General features: G+C 35.8%; 1 protein-coding gene across 1 annotated transcript; it reads left to right on the top strand.

Annotated features, from left to right (window-relative positions):
* The first annotated feature begins 7467 nt into the window (after positions 1 to 7467).
* Positions 7468 to 9488, top strand: LOC122610719 (homeobox-leucine zipper protein HDG11-like). Its single transcript, XM_043783686.1, has 7 exons — positions 7468 to 7624; positions 7687 to 7832; positions 7978 to 8154; positions 8300 to 8480; positions 8576 to 8856; positions 8934 to 9023; positions 9114 to 9488. Exons 1-7 carry the CDS (start codon positions 7468 to 7470, stop codon positions 9486 to 9488), a joined length of 1407 nt encoding a protein of 468 aa, XP_043639621.1.
* Positions 9489 to 12979: the final 3491 nt, after the last annotated feature.

The following is a 12979-nucleotide window of genomic DNA, read 5'->3' as shown; positions in this document are numbered from 1 at the left end:
GTAGAATAAATTGTTAAGAAAAATACAAAAATAAATAAATAAATAAATAAAAGATTACGTCGGTGAACACATACGCTCTGACTATTTGTTTTTCCGCCTCATTGAGCAGCATAGTTTTGGCAGAGTTTAGTTTGTAATGAAAAAAACAAAAAACAGGAGGAAAAAAAAAAGCAAAAAGAAATAAGAAGAAGAAATTATTATTGGAGAAGAAGCCGAAATGTGTCTCTTAAAGATGAATCAGGGACGGGTTGGTATTCAGGTTCCCAAATAACCGATTCATACAAAATATAATACCAAACCTTTTAAAAGCATACGGGGACGAGTTGGTATTCAGGTTCCCACCCGCAAACCAAATAACAAGACCCACGTCACCCATATCTAGTTTAGGGTGGGGCCTCTTATGCACTCGCAGGTTTTTTTTACCAGGCATACATCGGATAGGACGAGACATGCAAAATAATAAGACCATAATCGATAGGACATCATGAAAAGCGTTAAACTGTTCCCAAAAGTTTGCAAACAAGACTAATCAGTTCATGCTTGCTGCAAATATAAAGTGGCCTCATGGGCATACAGCAAATTGACACTAAAAGTAGCTACCGATAATTAATTAAAACCAAGAGAGCTCTCGTCCAGTTGATCGGTTTGAGCAGTCGCCCCTGTTGCTGATCCCCTTGTTGGTTTTAAGTAGAACCACAGGCTCCTGTTATTCATATATGAAATAATCAGGCCACAAGAAGAAGAAAATGAATCAACAAAACACGGTTTCAAGCATTCCATGAGTGCTTCTTTTAACTAATGATCGTGGATGTGTGACATAATCAAAGGGCTTTAGTTAATATGGTGTGAACCTACATGATTTCCTTCTTGGAAAACAATACCACGAAACATGAGAGGGAACCCTGGCTCTACTATAACTACACAGTGCAATGCACAATGTAAAATTAAATATTGTCCCGGGAGCTTTATTCAAAAATCTTACGCAATGTCTGATGTAGACGACTGCCATTGATTTCAAACTGGATAGGCTGGTCTCACACAGCGAACCTTTTTTTGTGTTTGTGTGCATTAGTGATAGTATTACAACAATCTCATACAAAGCGAATTGCCACCCATTCATACCTTTGGGGGAAGGTCCTCGGGTCTGCCATGTTCAAGACCGCTTCAATTCTTCTGACAGTCTCTCCTACACAGCTATGGACGACGTTTAGCAGCTTTGGCTCTATTTCCTTGATGTCATGGAAGTCCTGTTGTAAACCCAGCGTGACAACTGAACCACTACCTGTATCTCCACTACTGGTAGTGTTCCAGTGGCTGTTGGAGCTGATGGCCAGCCCTGATAACCTAATTAGAGGAAAACGACGACATCCACCACGTTTGACAATATCAAGCTCATCACTTTTAAGCACGGACCATACCAATAGTGAGCCAGACGGGTTGACACTCGCCTCTTGGAGTACAACTTCATTGTAGATCCACGGATGAGTCTGTTGCAACAAATGTCAAATATTAAAAGCCAAGGTCACCCCAAAGAAACGTGGGCTGCATTTATTGTTTTGACGTACCTGATAAACATATATCTTGTTCCTGGGGTCATTGCCAGTAGTGTAACATGTTGGCTTTGTGAATGGACTAATCTTCCCAGACGCATCCCACTGTGAAAGCCAGATTAGAATAGAGTATATATGCTGATGGAGCGTGTGTGCGTGTGCGAATGTGTAGTACAGTACCTCATGACGTGTACGTTCGTCTGCAAGTATTCCGAAGATGAAGTCAGGAGAAAAAGGTAGAGTAAAGGTGGTGGCTGAGATTATGACCATCTCTTTCGGATCATCAAGATAAGGAGACTGACGGAGTTCTGAGTAAATCATTGAGTTCCAGGAGCCAGGAACACATGACAACAATTTCTGTTTGATAGCGGGAAAACTAATACTTGAACAGAAGCGGTTGACCATCCTTTGTGAGAGCTTCATCACGGATTTCTTTTCCTCCAGCCATGCATCCTCTGTCCATGAATAAAAGACTTAATGATGATATGCAGATCAACAGTTAAAATTGAGTAAGATGTTCATGTATAGATGAGAACAGAGGCGGTACCAGGAAAAATTTCGAGAGGGGCAAAATTAAAAGTCCAAAAAAAAATAAATTTAAAAGGGGGCAAAATGTTATAAACCTATAGATAGAAAATTTTTAAAAATTTTAAAAATAAATGACAAAATCTAAATTTTGGAGGGGGGCATTTGCCCCTCTTGCCCCCCATGTAGGCACGCCCCTGGATGAGAATCTACCTTGTCCTGGTAAGCAAGGAACAAAAATATCAATTGTGACCCGTAAAAATCGCCTTTCACATGAGCGCTCGAGGCACGAAACCCATCGATCAGCTCCATAAGCAAAGCCTCTACAGGTCAGATCAGCGTAGAGCTTGCGGTCGAGGTAACTTTCTTCAACTTCCAAATGCTCCACCCAGATGACCTGTTCAACAAGTCAGGATGTCAAGTTGTGAAGGAAGTATATAATATACTAACAAGACGTGGGTTGTTACTTGTTAATGAAGGTAAAGAAATTAAAGCAGGACCTGAGAAAATCCAGCGGCCATTCCTCGTATCAGACATCCGGAAGGAAAACCAACGTTTCACGAACGATCAATTGGAACGTCAGCAACCACCCAAGTCTGGTGATCGATTAGTTTACAGGTTCTGAGGAAAGTGCAGGTCCTTTTGGGAAGAAGCGGTGTAGTTGCCTGCAACTTTGTGTACATCTGAGAGACAAATAATACTGTAGTCAATGTTCATGATAAGCAATTAGGCATATATGTGAGTGGGAAAATAACAAAAAAGAAATGAAGGTGGGGGGACATACAAGCTGCAAGGAGCCATCTGGGTTACGAGACGATGATCGCTTTACCAAGAAGCGGAGATATCTTGCCTCTGACACAATGGATGGGAACAGTTTGGCCCATCGGTACTGGGAATTAAAATCAAACAAGGACCAGCAGGTAATTAACGAAATAGCAATGGATTAATTAATAAAGAAAGAAAGAAAGAAAGAAATGAGAAACTTACGTCAGTGGTGAGCCAGTTGACTAGGTCGGAGTGTTCCATGCTAACAACAGCAGAAGCCCTGGATGCGTGGATCCATGAAGTTGGTGGTGTGGGGGGCCTGGGGTATGTTTGTTGATAATGTTGTTGGTTAAGGACGCCTTTGTTGGTCCAGAAAAAGCCATGGTCGTCACGATCAAGAGCGTACAACTCAAGGACAACACTGGTGGCAACAAGGGAATGGTCAATATATCCTCCTCCTCCATCCTGGGTGGTGGTGAAACTAGTAAGGAGCTGTACGTACGTAAGTACGTACATATGTATGTATGTATGTACCATGTTGTAAATAATACATAAAAAAAATCATCAATTTAACTAGTTCGGCGCTATAGCGATAGGCGGTCCTCAAGCAAAATAGATGGCTGTAAAATAGCGGTGCTATAGCGTTTAAAAAATTGTTTACTTTGGCCAGAACTTAAAGAAACGCTAAGTTTTGGAAGTATTAACACTAATACATAAATATTGACTAACGTTTGGATAAATTATATTCGGTATAAAGTATTGACTAACGTTGCATAATACATAAATATCACCGCTATAACCAATATCTCAAAAACGGCTATATCTGTATTAACTACGTACTTAGTTAACCAAATAAGAAAAGTGTAAATTATTATCAGTATTAAAGAGCTGAGGAGAAGGTTATAGTAGCAAGTGTAGGACCTGTTGTTGTTTTAGAGGAGGAGGAATATTCTTTAAGGGCGGAGGAGCAAGAGCGCCACCAAGCAGTTTCAATTCCTGATAGTAGGCAATTAAACGATCCTGCTTCCAAATACACAAAATTAATTAAAAATTACTAACTAACACCCACCCTTAACTACCGGAATATATATATATATATATATATATATATATATATATCATAGCTAATGAAATTAATTTCATATAAGATGATGGAAATGAAATAACAAAGAGAATAAATTTCATGAATTGCTACCTCTTCTTTGTCTAATTCATCATCGCATTTGTATTCGTCTTCTTCTTGTTGTCCATCAGTCAAACAAGTAATTGAAGTCATCATCTTCTCCGAGGTGGACTGTGGAACTTCTTTGTGTTGAACACAAATCATCGTCAGCTTCTCCAATTCGTTTATGTTTTATACCCTTCTCTTCTTTTCTCTCTCCAACCAACCACCCACCCATCCAACCATCCATGTCATAATACTTACTCGCAACATTCATCCTTTACTTTTAAAAATTTACACTTTTTGTCCAACTTTATTTGCTCCGTTAACACTTTTGGTCCATCATATAAACGTCCTTTTTAGTAAGTGATCATGTGACCTGCACATGATGGTTATTTTGCTCACTCCGTTGTTCATGAACCAACCAAAAACAACTAAATATTAAACTAATCATGATGACAACATTTTTAAAATCATCCCCATGTTCATCTGTTATAAGTTCCAAAAGATTGAACAACCAAAAAAATCTATATAAAACAATTTTGTCTAAATAATTAAAAATATAAAAGTTTCGTGAACTAAAAAAAGAAAAAGAAAATAAGTTTGTGCAAACGAAAAAAAAAGGTAAAATTCGCACGACAAAGGTTGAAAAAATCCAAAAATCTAGATAAACAAAGTACGTGTCAAAAGTAGAAGAGACAAAACTTTTATGGGAAAGGTGAGAAACAACTGAAGTTCGCTTACCATAACATGATTTTGTGCCAAAAGTAATATATATATATATATAAAGAGGGTTTTCTTATTTTGAGAACCATCTTTTTTGTAAGAACCATGAGAACTCTTAGATAATATATTTGTTTACATGTTCTTTTTGTTTATTCACATGTGAAATGATAAAAAGGTATGTTGTAATAGAAACTTTTTTATGAAACCTTTTATGAACTTGTGATTGAATTAGTTCACATTTTCTGTTCATATGTGACAAACGGCTATATGTCCACGACGTCGTGATGCCTGTAGCCTCGTGAGCCAACACCATTGTCAATGCCTCATTGACTCGCTGTCTCGACTGGCCTAATGGCAACAACAAAAAAAAAAAAAATTGTTAATTGTTGTTCTAACTACAATTTTTGTAGTTTATTACAATCGGACATATCCATTGATAGTTGAACACAATTTGTTGTTTGACTAATGTCGATTTTCATATCTTATTTACTTTACATATGTTATATTTTGCCCATTCCAATTTAAATGGCTTAGTTTGACATTTTGGGTCTTTCTTTTTTAACTTTGACCGTCAATGTTTTTTTTTGTGTTACATTATACTTGATATAAAATATAGAGTAAAATACACTTTTCGTCCCTAAAGTTGACACGTTTTTCACTTTTGATCCCTAAACTTTAAAAATTACAATTTTGACCCAAAAGTTGGCCAAATTTTTCAATAATCGTCCTTTGGCCTTACGACGTTAAAAAATGGCCGTTAACGTACGCACGTGCTAGACACGTGAGGGCACTAATGTCATTTCACCTTACACCGAGGGACGAAAAGTGAAATAATAGCTACTTGAATGACGAAAAGTGAAAAAATAGCTACTTGAAGGACGAAAAGTGAAAAAATAGCTACTTGAGGGATGAAAAATGAAAATCATAGAAAATAAATTTATTCTTCCATTCTTTCTTTTCCGATCATCTTTTCCGATGAAATTTTCCGACTAGACATTTATTTTCTCTTTACCCCCAAGCCTCTCCAATCACCACCACCTAATAACCACCAACAACAGTCTCGCTACCGGCAACCGCCATCTGTAACCAGCACCAGCCATCGCCGTCTATAACCACTACGAGCAACTGCCACCCACAGCCACCGCCGCCTATAATTACCACCAGCCACCACCACTACAATTAACACCAGCCACCACCGCCTACAATCACCACCAGCCACCACCGCCTACAATCACCACCAGCCACCACCGCTTACAATTACCACCAAACACCGCCATCTACAGTCACCTCCAACCACCGCCGTCTACATTCACCACCAACCAACTGCCGCCACCTAGAATCACCACCATCCACCGTCTTCCTTTCAATTAAAATCAAAATTTAGAAAAGAAAAAAAAAATGACTGACATGTTTGAACTATAAATTGTTTGATTGGTTGTGTTTTGAATGTCATGAATTTGAGTAAATGATTTTGTTTGTGGTATAGATTTGGATTCAAAGTCGGAAAATTCCATCGGTAAAAATGATCGGAGAAGATGATCGGAAAAAAAAAAATGGAAGAATAAGTTGATTTGTATGATTTTCATTTTTCGTCCCTCAAGTAGCTATTTTTTCACTTTTCGTCCCTCAAGTAACTATTTTTTCACTTTTCGTCCCTCAGTGTAAGGTGAAATGACATTATTGCCCTCACGTGCGTACGTTAACGGCTATTTTTTAACGCCGTAAGGCCAAAGGACGATTATTGAAAAAATTGGCCAACTTTAGGGTCAAAATTGTAATTTTTAAAGTTTAAGTATTAAAAGTGAAAAACGTGCCAACTTTAGAGACGAAAAGTGTAATTTACTCTAAAATATATGAAATGATAGAGTATTAAAATATATTTTACTTTAATATAATTTTTATCAAGTATCATATAACACAAAGTGTATATATGGTTAAAATTGTGAAAAAAAGACTTAAGAAGTCGAAATAGTACATTAATTATCAAAAGATATTTAAAAGTAAAATGGATCGATCCGTGTTCTATCCGTTTATAATTGTTTGGATAAAAATTGGACTACAATACACTATGTTGGATTATGAATCGGATTATGATCCATTTATATTGAATCATTAATGGATGAGATCATAATCCAATCCATACATATAAATAGACAGACGGCCGACTCAAACTACGTGCTCTAAAAAAAAAGTAATAGTACGTCTGTGTAAGTCTTCATCTTGGATACCATGACGACGATTTCTGATCATGTAGAGAAAAAAGCACAACATTTATCATATCGTTGGAGAATGAAAAAGAAGGAGCATTGAATATTACGGAAGAAGACCTGCATCATCTGTTCCTCTTCGATAAACCAATATTCCCGGGCCAACAACATTTGAAGGAACCAATTACGCATGAACAATTGGTACTTACGGTAATTTGACTTTTAACGCGTAGAATATACTGTATATTACTAGTAGCTAGGTGGTTTTATTTAGTATATATGAATTTGTTGATCGATGTTGATCAATCTGGGGTTTAATTATATACAGGAAGAGGATCTTTGTAGATATAAAAAACTTATGAGGGTTTTCGAACTTGACTTGATTGGTCGTGTTGTTGCTCCGTTGGAGGCTTTCGACCCCAGGGTTACTTCTCTTGGATTAAAACTACCACAGCAGGAGGAGGGGGAGAAGACCATTCCCTCATTGTGACCTCTGCTGTCCAAGAATTGTGCACTCTTGCAAACGAAGATAATGGAATTCTATGGACCAAATCTCCAATCGATGGGAGGGACATTCTTGACGAACAACCTTATCAACGAACCTTCCCCCGGCCAAATTCCAGCTCTTCTTCTTCATGGACCGAAGGATCAAGGGCTTCTACTGTTGTCAACATGGAACCAATGCGACTGTAGTAACCCATCCACCCAATTCAATAATTAGTACATCTTAAATTTCTATGTTGATTTACAGATAGATGCTATCTTCATCCTTACAAATTTTATCTTTTTCAGAATAAATGGCTTGAACTATTTCCAACCATAGTGTTGGAAGAGATAACAATCCGAGTCTTGTTCAATGGATCATCCTCGGATAACCCAGATGGGTCTTTGCAGCTTGTACGTACATATTTCACCCACCCACCCACCCATCCACTCACTTTTCTTTTTTCTTTTCTTTCTTAAATGTAATCTTTTTTATATATACTCGTATATGCTTATATCTATAGTCAGCTTGTATATATTGTCTCATATATATATGCAGATATACACAGAGTTGCAAGCGACTACACCATTTATTTCCAAAAGGAGGTTTGCTTTTCTTACAACTTGTAAACAAATCGATCAATCAACTTGGGTAGTTGCAGGCGTTCCAATTGAAGCTTCTGGGAATGTTGGTTATCCATCCGGATGTCAAGGAACAGCCGAGGGATTATCTAAGGTTTTAAAAGTGTAGCTTCATTTATTTTTTTTATAAGAGCAAACATTTACAACCACCTACCCTGTATAAACGAAATCCGTAAACACATTGCACAATATAATGATTTGAACAGGTCCCTTCATGCCCTGTATGTTGACTTGAACAGGTCATATGGGTGGAGCATTTCAAAATTAAACAAAGATCTGTAGAACGCAAGTTTTACAATCTTCTGGGCCATATAGGCTTTGCATTTGGAGCTGAACGATGGGCCGCATGCCTTGAACGATCATGTGAAAGTAAATCTTATGAGATACAGATTGATACTTCCGCTCCAGGATTATCAGAAGGTACGTTCAATATATATTTATAATCGTAGATGACTAATTAAGTGTTGATTTGCAGATACATAATACTAGTAATTAATATTTCAATTCATGGGCAGGGGATCTATATGATTATGAGAATACATATATGATGGAGTTGGGACAAAGGATGGTTGATGCCTTCTGTCAGATTATTAGTCCTTTTAGTCCTACCATTGACGATCTCGGGTGGTCATTTGTTTCTGGTCCCCCGTCCTTGAAGATTTATGCAACCGTCCGTGAGTCTCCCTTTTACGATGATCCGAAAGAAATGGTCATAGTAGCAGCTACCACCCTTCGTCTACGCCAGTCTCCAGAGTTTGTCTTTGAAATCCTTGCAGATGAACGTAGACGTCATGAGGTACTCTACTAAACATTCTTGAACACACATATACGTATAGTACTCCATGTTAATTTAATCTAGTTTAATTTTTACAGTGGGATTTGTCTGGGAGGCCTAAGGGACTAACAAAGGTGGGACATTACATATCTGGCAATGACACCAGGAACCGCATATCTCTTTATGAGGTATGTTGACTAAACGCACTATCGATGCAACCCACATGTCTTTCAGATAACTTTTGTGACAATGTTGACATTATATGATATCTGTAACAGATTGACAAGTCAAGCGGTCATCATATACTCCAAGAGACTAGTTTCAACCGATCTGGATCGTTAGTGGTATGGTCCATGGTTAAACATAGGAAGTATGATGGTGGATTACCTATGTGTCTTCCTCTGAATACCTTAAAAGGGTTCTCTATCAGCTCCAACAGCCTCCAAAACAATATCAATAGTAGCAGCAATACGGATGGTGCTGGCTCACTTGTGACGCTAGGGGTACAGCTTAGGGCCATCAGCATCAAGCCATTGGAAGAACTAGACCCAAAAGAAATGCCAATGGACTCCATCAACAAATATATAAAGGAGACTGTTCGCAGACTCGTCCGCCTTCTGAAAAAGGTATACATGAGAACGCAATTGGCTTAATAGTTAAATGAGAATTTATTTATATTGACAAGGAGGCAAAAACTCCGTTTGATTTTTTTATTTTTTATTTTGTAACAGCAAATTATAGAGTAGTTATCTGATAGTACTTGATTCAAATTCTTTACCAAGCTAATTCTTTCATACAACGAATAACAGGAGTCCGCTCGAGGTTCAACTTAACAAACAGGAGAGGAAGATGTACTGGTGACTGCTTCAAGTGATTAACAAGGATCCGAGAGCCACTCCTTTCAAAAGTTTTTTCATGGATTGCTACACTTATTAACAGGAACTTTTGAGTCTTACCATCATCTCTCATCTACACTAGGTGTATTTTAACTTGTGTGTATCTTTTTCTTAGATTTGTGGCCAACACATGACCGTATTCGGGTCATGGTAAAAAAAAATTGCTACTTTATAGATGATGAAACAGCAATAGAAGCAAAGGAAGTTATGGTTGTGAATATGTTGTACTTTCTTCTTTCACTTTTTCCACTTTTTGATTGTTAAAATAATCTCATATCCTTCATTCCGCTCACTATCATTCATAATTGATGTGCCATGACTATGAGTTACATGTATGCGACAGTATACAATCGAGTTTGATGTGCTCATATTATAATAATCTTGAAGAAGTGATTTCAATACGCGAAAGAATGACAAGTTTTGCGTACAAGCATCAATTATTCTACTAGTTAATAACAATAACTACATTTTATTGTAAAAACTGTCTAAATGGGTAATAATTCGACCCTATACACAGCTTGGGTATCGAGAATTTTGTACCGGGGTAAATATCTTGCTATCTTATTCTTTACCTATAATTAACTAGCTTGGTTAAATTGTTGCCCCGAGCCCCCCAAAAGGATTTGCGTCTTCACCACGGTGACCGACTCACCAACGAGACCTTCACAAGGGGACACAACCCTTTGACCCCGTTATATTGGTCCCAGAACACACTTTGAATTATACAGACATACACTTCATACCTCCCAACCTATAACTTAAACCTTGACGTGTTCACTCCAATTACGTAGTTAACAAAATGTGAAATGTGTGTTGAGTCAAGAAGTTATCCACACATTCCATATGTCTAATACAATTAACCAAACAACTTTCAACAGTTCCAAATATTTAGCTCCATTTATAATAATATTAACTTCACATTGGTTATGGTTACTCACTCAAATTTAAGTCAATAATGATAGATGTAAAACTCACCTTAATTCATTGTGTTTTATTAGTCCATATTAACTAGCTAATTAGCTCGCTTTCAACCCGAGCTATATAATTAAAAAGTTAAAACAAAAAAATATATACACTTATGTATATAATTTAGGAGAGTTGTGTATGTCTTCAATCCTATTTGTTTCTTTGGCTTGCTGGGAGGGGATTTAGTGGAATTCTTACACATGCCGCTCGTAATTGTTGGCATCATGCTTGGTTGTATGTACGTAGACATGTTTATTACATTTGTAGGTTGATGTTTAATAGGTTTAAATGTCTCTTTTACTATATATTGTCCATTTTACGCTAAAGTGTACTATGTGGTGTCTGTTATTCTTCTCTAATTGTAATGTAGTCAGACAATACTCGACCAACATGTATGGTTACTAAACTTTTTACACTCTCTATCTTTTTCCTCTTTTTGGCCGGAGATGTTTTTGAAAGTAGTCTAGCTATCTTCGTGTGGGGTTAAAGTTGTCTACATTTTAACTCCCCCAAACACGGCTTTTGCCGGATTAGGTACCGTTGTTGTTAGTATGTAATTTGTTGTTAACACATTATAATTTTTGATATGGAGATAGCAACATATTTATAAAGATAAACATTAATATATAAACCCGATTAGGTGATAAAAAAAAAGTAAAACTAACTACCATAAATCAGTGGTATATATAGAATTAAAAACAAAGAGAGCTATAATACAATTGATCATTTTTCATATTAATTTAAAAAAAAATATAAGGTTACAAAAAAAAATGTAGAAAAATAAATAACATAGGGCCTAATATAAAAAAAAAAGTTTTTAAGGTTACAAAAATAATATGTAAAAAAATAAATAACATAAGGCCTAATATAAAAAAAAAATAGATTTTTGAAAATAAAGAAAATTAATTATGACATCATAAATTTGTAGAAAATAGCTTAAGAGAAAATATGGTCATGCTACATAGGAAAAAAAGTTCTAGAAACAATTTTGTTTTATTTATATAAGAGATTTTAAAGAAAATGATTGATCCTCCTAAAACTTTAGTCTAATAATATTTCTAATATCTTAAAACTTTGACATGTGTAATCCACTTACTCGTATTATGTTTCTTCACCACCCCTTTGATTTTCCATGTGGCTTGATCCTATGATTAAAACATGTCTTGTAACTTGTAAGGATTATTTTGGACCACGTCTTTGAAACTGATTTTACTATGGTTTCCTTTATCATTCATGTATATGTTATTTCTTCTTTTAAATAGATTAGGTTTTTATTATTAAATTAATCTTAGTACGTCTAGTCTTTTAAGCTTAATGTAAACATTCTAATCGAACCATCTCGTTTCCGACTATTTTCCAAGATAATAATAATAACTCACTCAATTGAAATGTTATAAATACCGAGTTGAACCGCCCGGTTGAACCGACCTTCTTAGAGTTGTCGGGTTCAACCGTTTGATTTTGGCTTCAAATCGCATTTTGGTTTGGACATACCGTTTTTGAAGGTCTTTTTCCGGTTTTGAGTTTTTTTTATTCATTTGATGATTATATATATCTATATCTATACTATACTATAAAGCAGATTTCCCTTAGATTTTTAACATTGAACTTGAAATTTTTAATATTGATTTTAAGTACTTCTCCAAAATACCCCTCATATCTATTTAATTATATTTACCTAAAATAACTATAATACCCTTTATTTTCCTCAAATCTTAACCAATCATCTTTGTTCCCTCTCCTTCATAAATCATTTATTTCTCTAATTCATTTAAAATCTTTTATCTCGAAAACCGTACATCAATAAATTATAAAAATTGTATGGGTGTTCTCAAAATTTCATGTTCTTTTATTAGAGATGTCATTCTATATACATTTGACAAATTTTTAAATCCGAAGGCGGAGCTTGTACGGCTAAGACATTTGACCATCATACTCTATGACATATCAACTCCTATAACCTATTACACTCTATGACCTAGATATCACCACCACAATCTCACTGCCGTAACGCGCAAGTACTTGCTCTGGTATTTTTAATGTAAATTTTGGTTGTTTGTAAACTTTAAATTTTATGTTATTTATTATAAATATTTTGTATCAATTTCTAATCAGTTTCTACTAACTAGCTTAGGTGGTGTTTGATAATGACTTAGTTAAAAAGTCATGACTTAATCTTGATTGACTTAATTCATTAAGTAAATCAAATATGTTTGTTATTAACTTAATAAGTAAAAAAATAACTATACTAACTTAATCCATACAAACATTATGTTTCTATT

Source organism: Erigeron canadensis, chromosome 8, assembly GCF_010389155.1.
Source record: "Erigeron canadensis isolate Cc75 chromosome 8, C_canadensis_v1, whole genome shotgun sequence".
NCBI classification, from domain to species: Eukaryota; Viridiplantae; Streptophyta; class Magnoliopsida; order Asterales; family Asteraceae; genus Erigeron; species Erigeron canadensis.
This window is presented reverse-complemented; position numbering and strand designations above follow the sequence as displayed.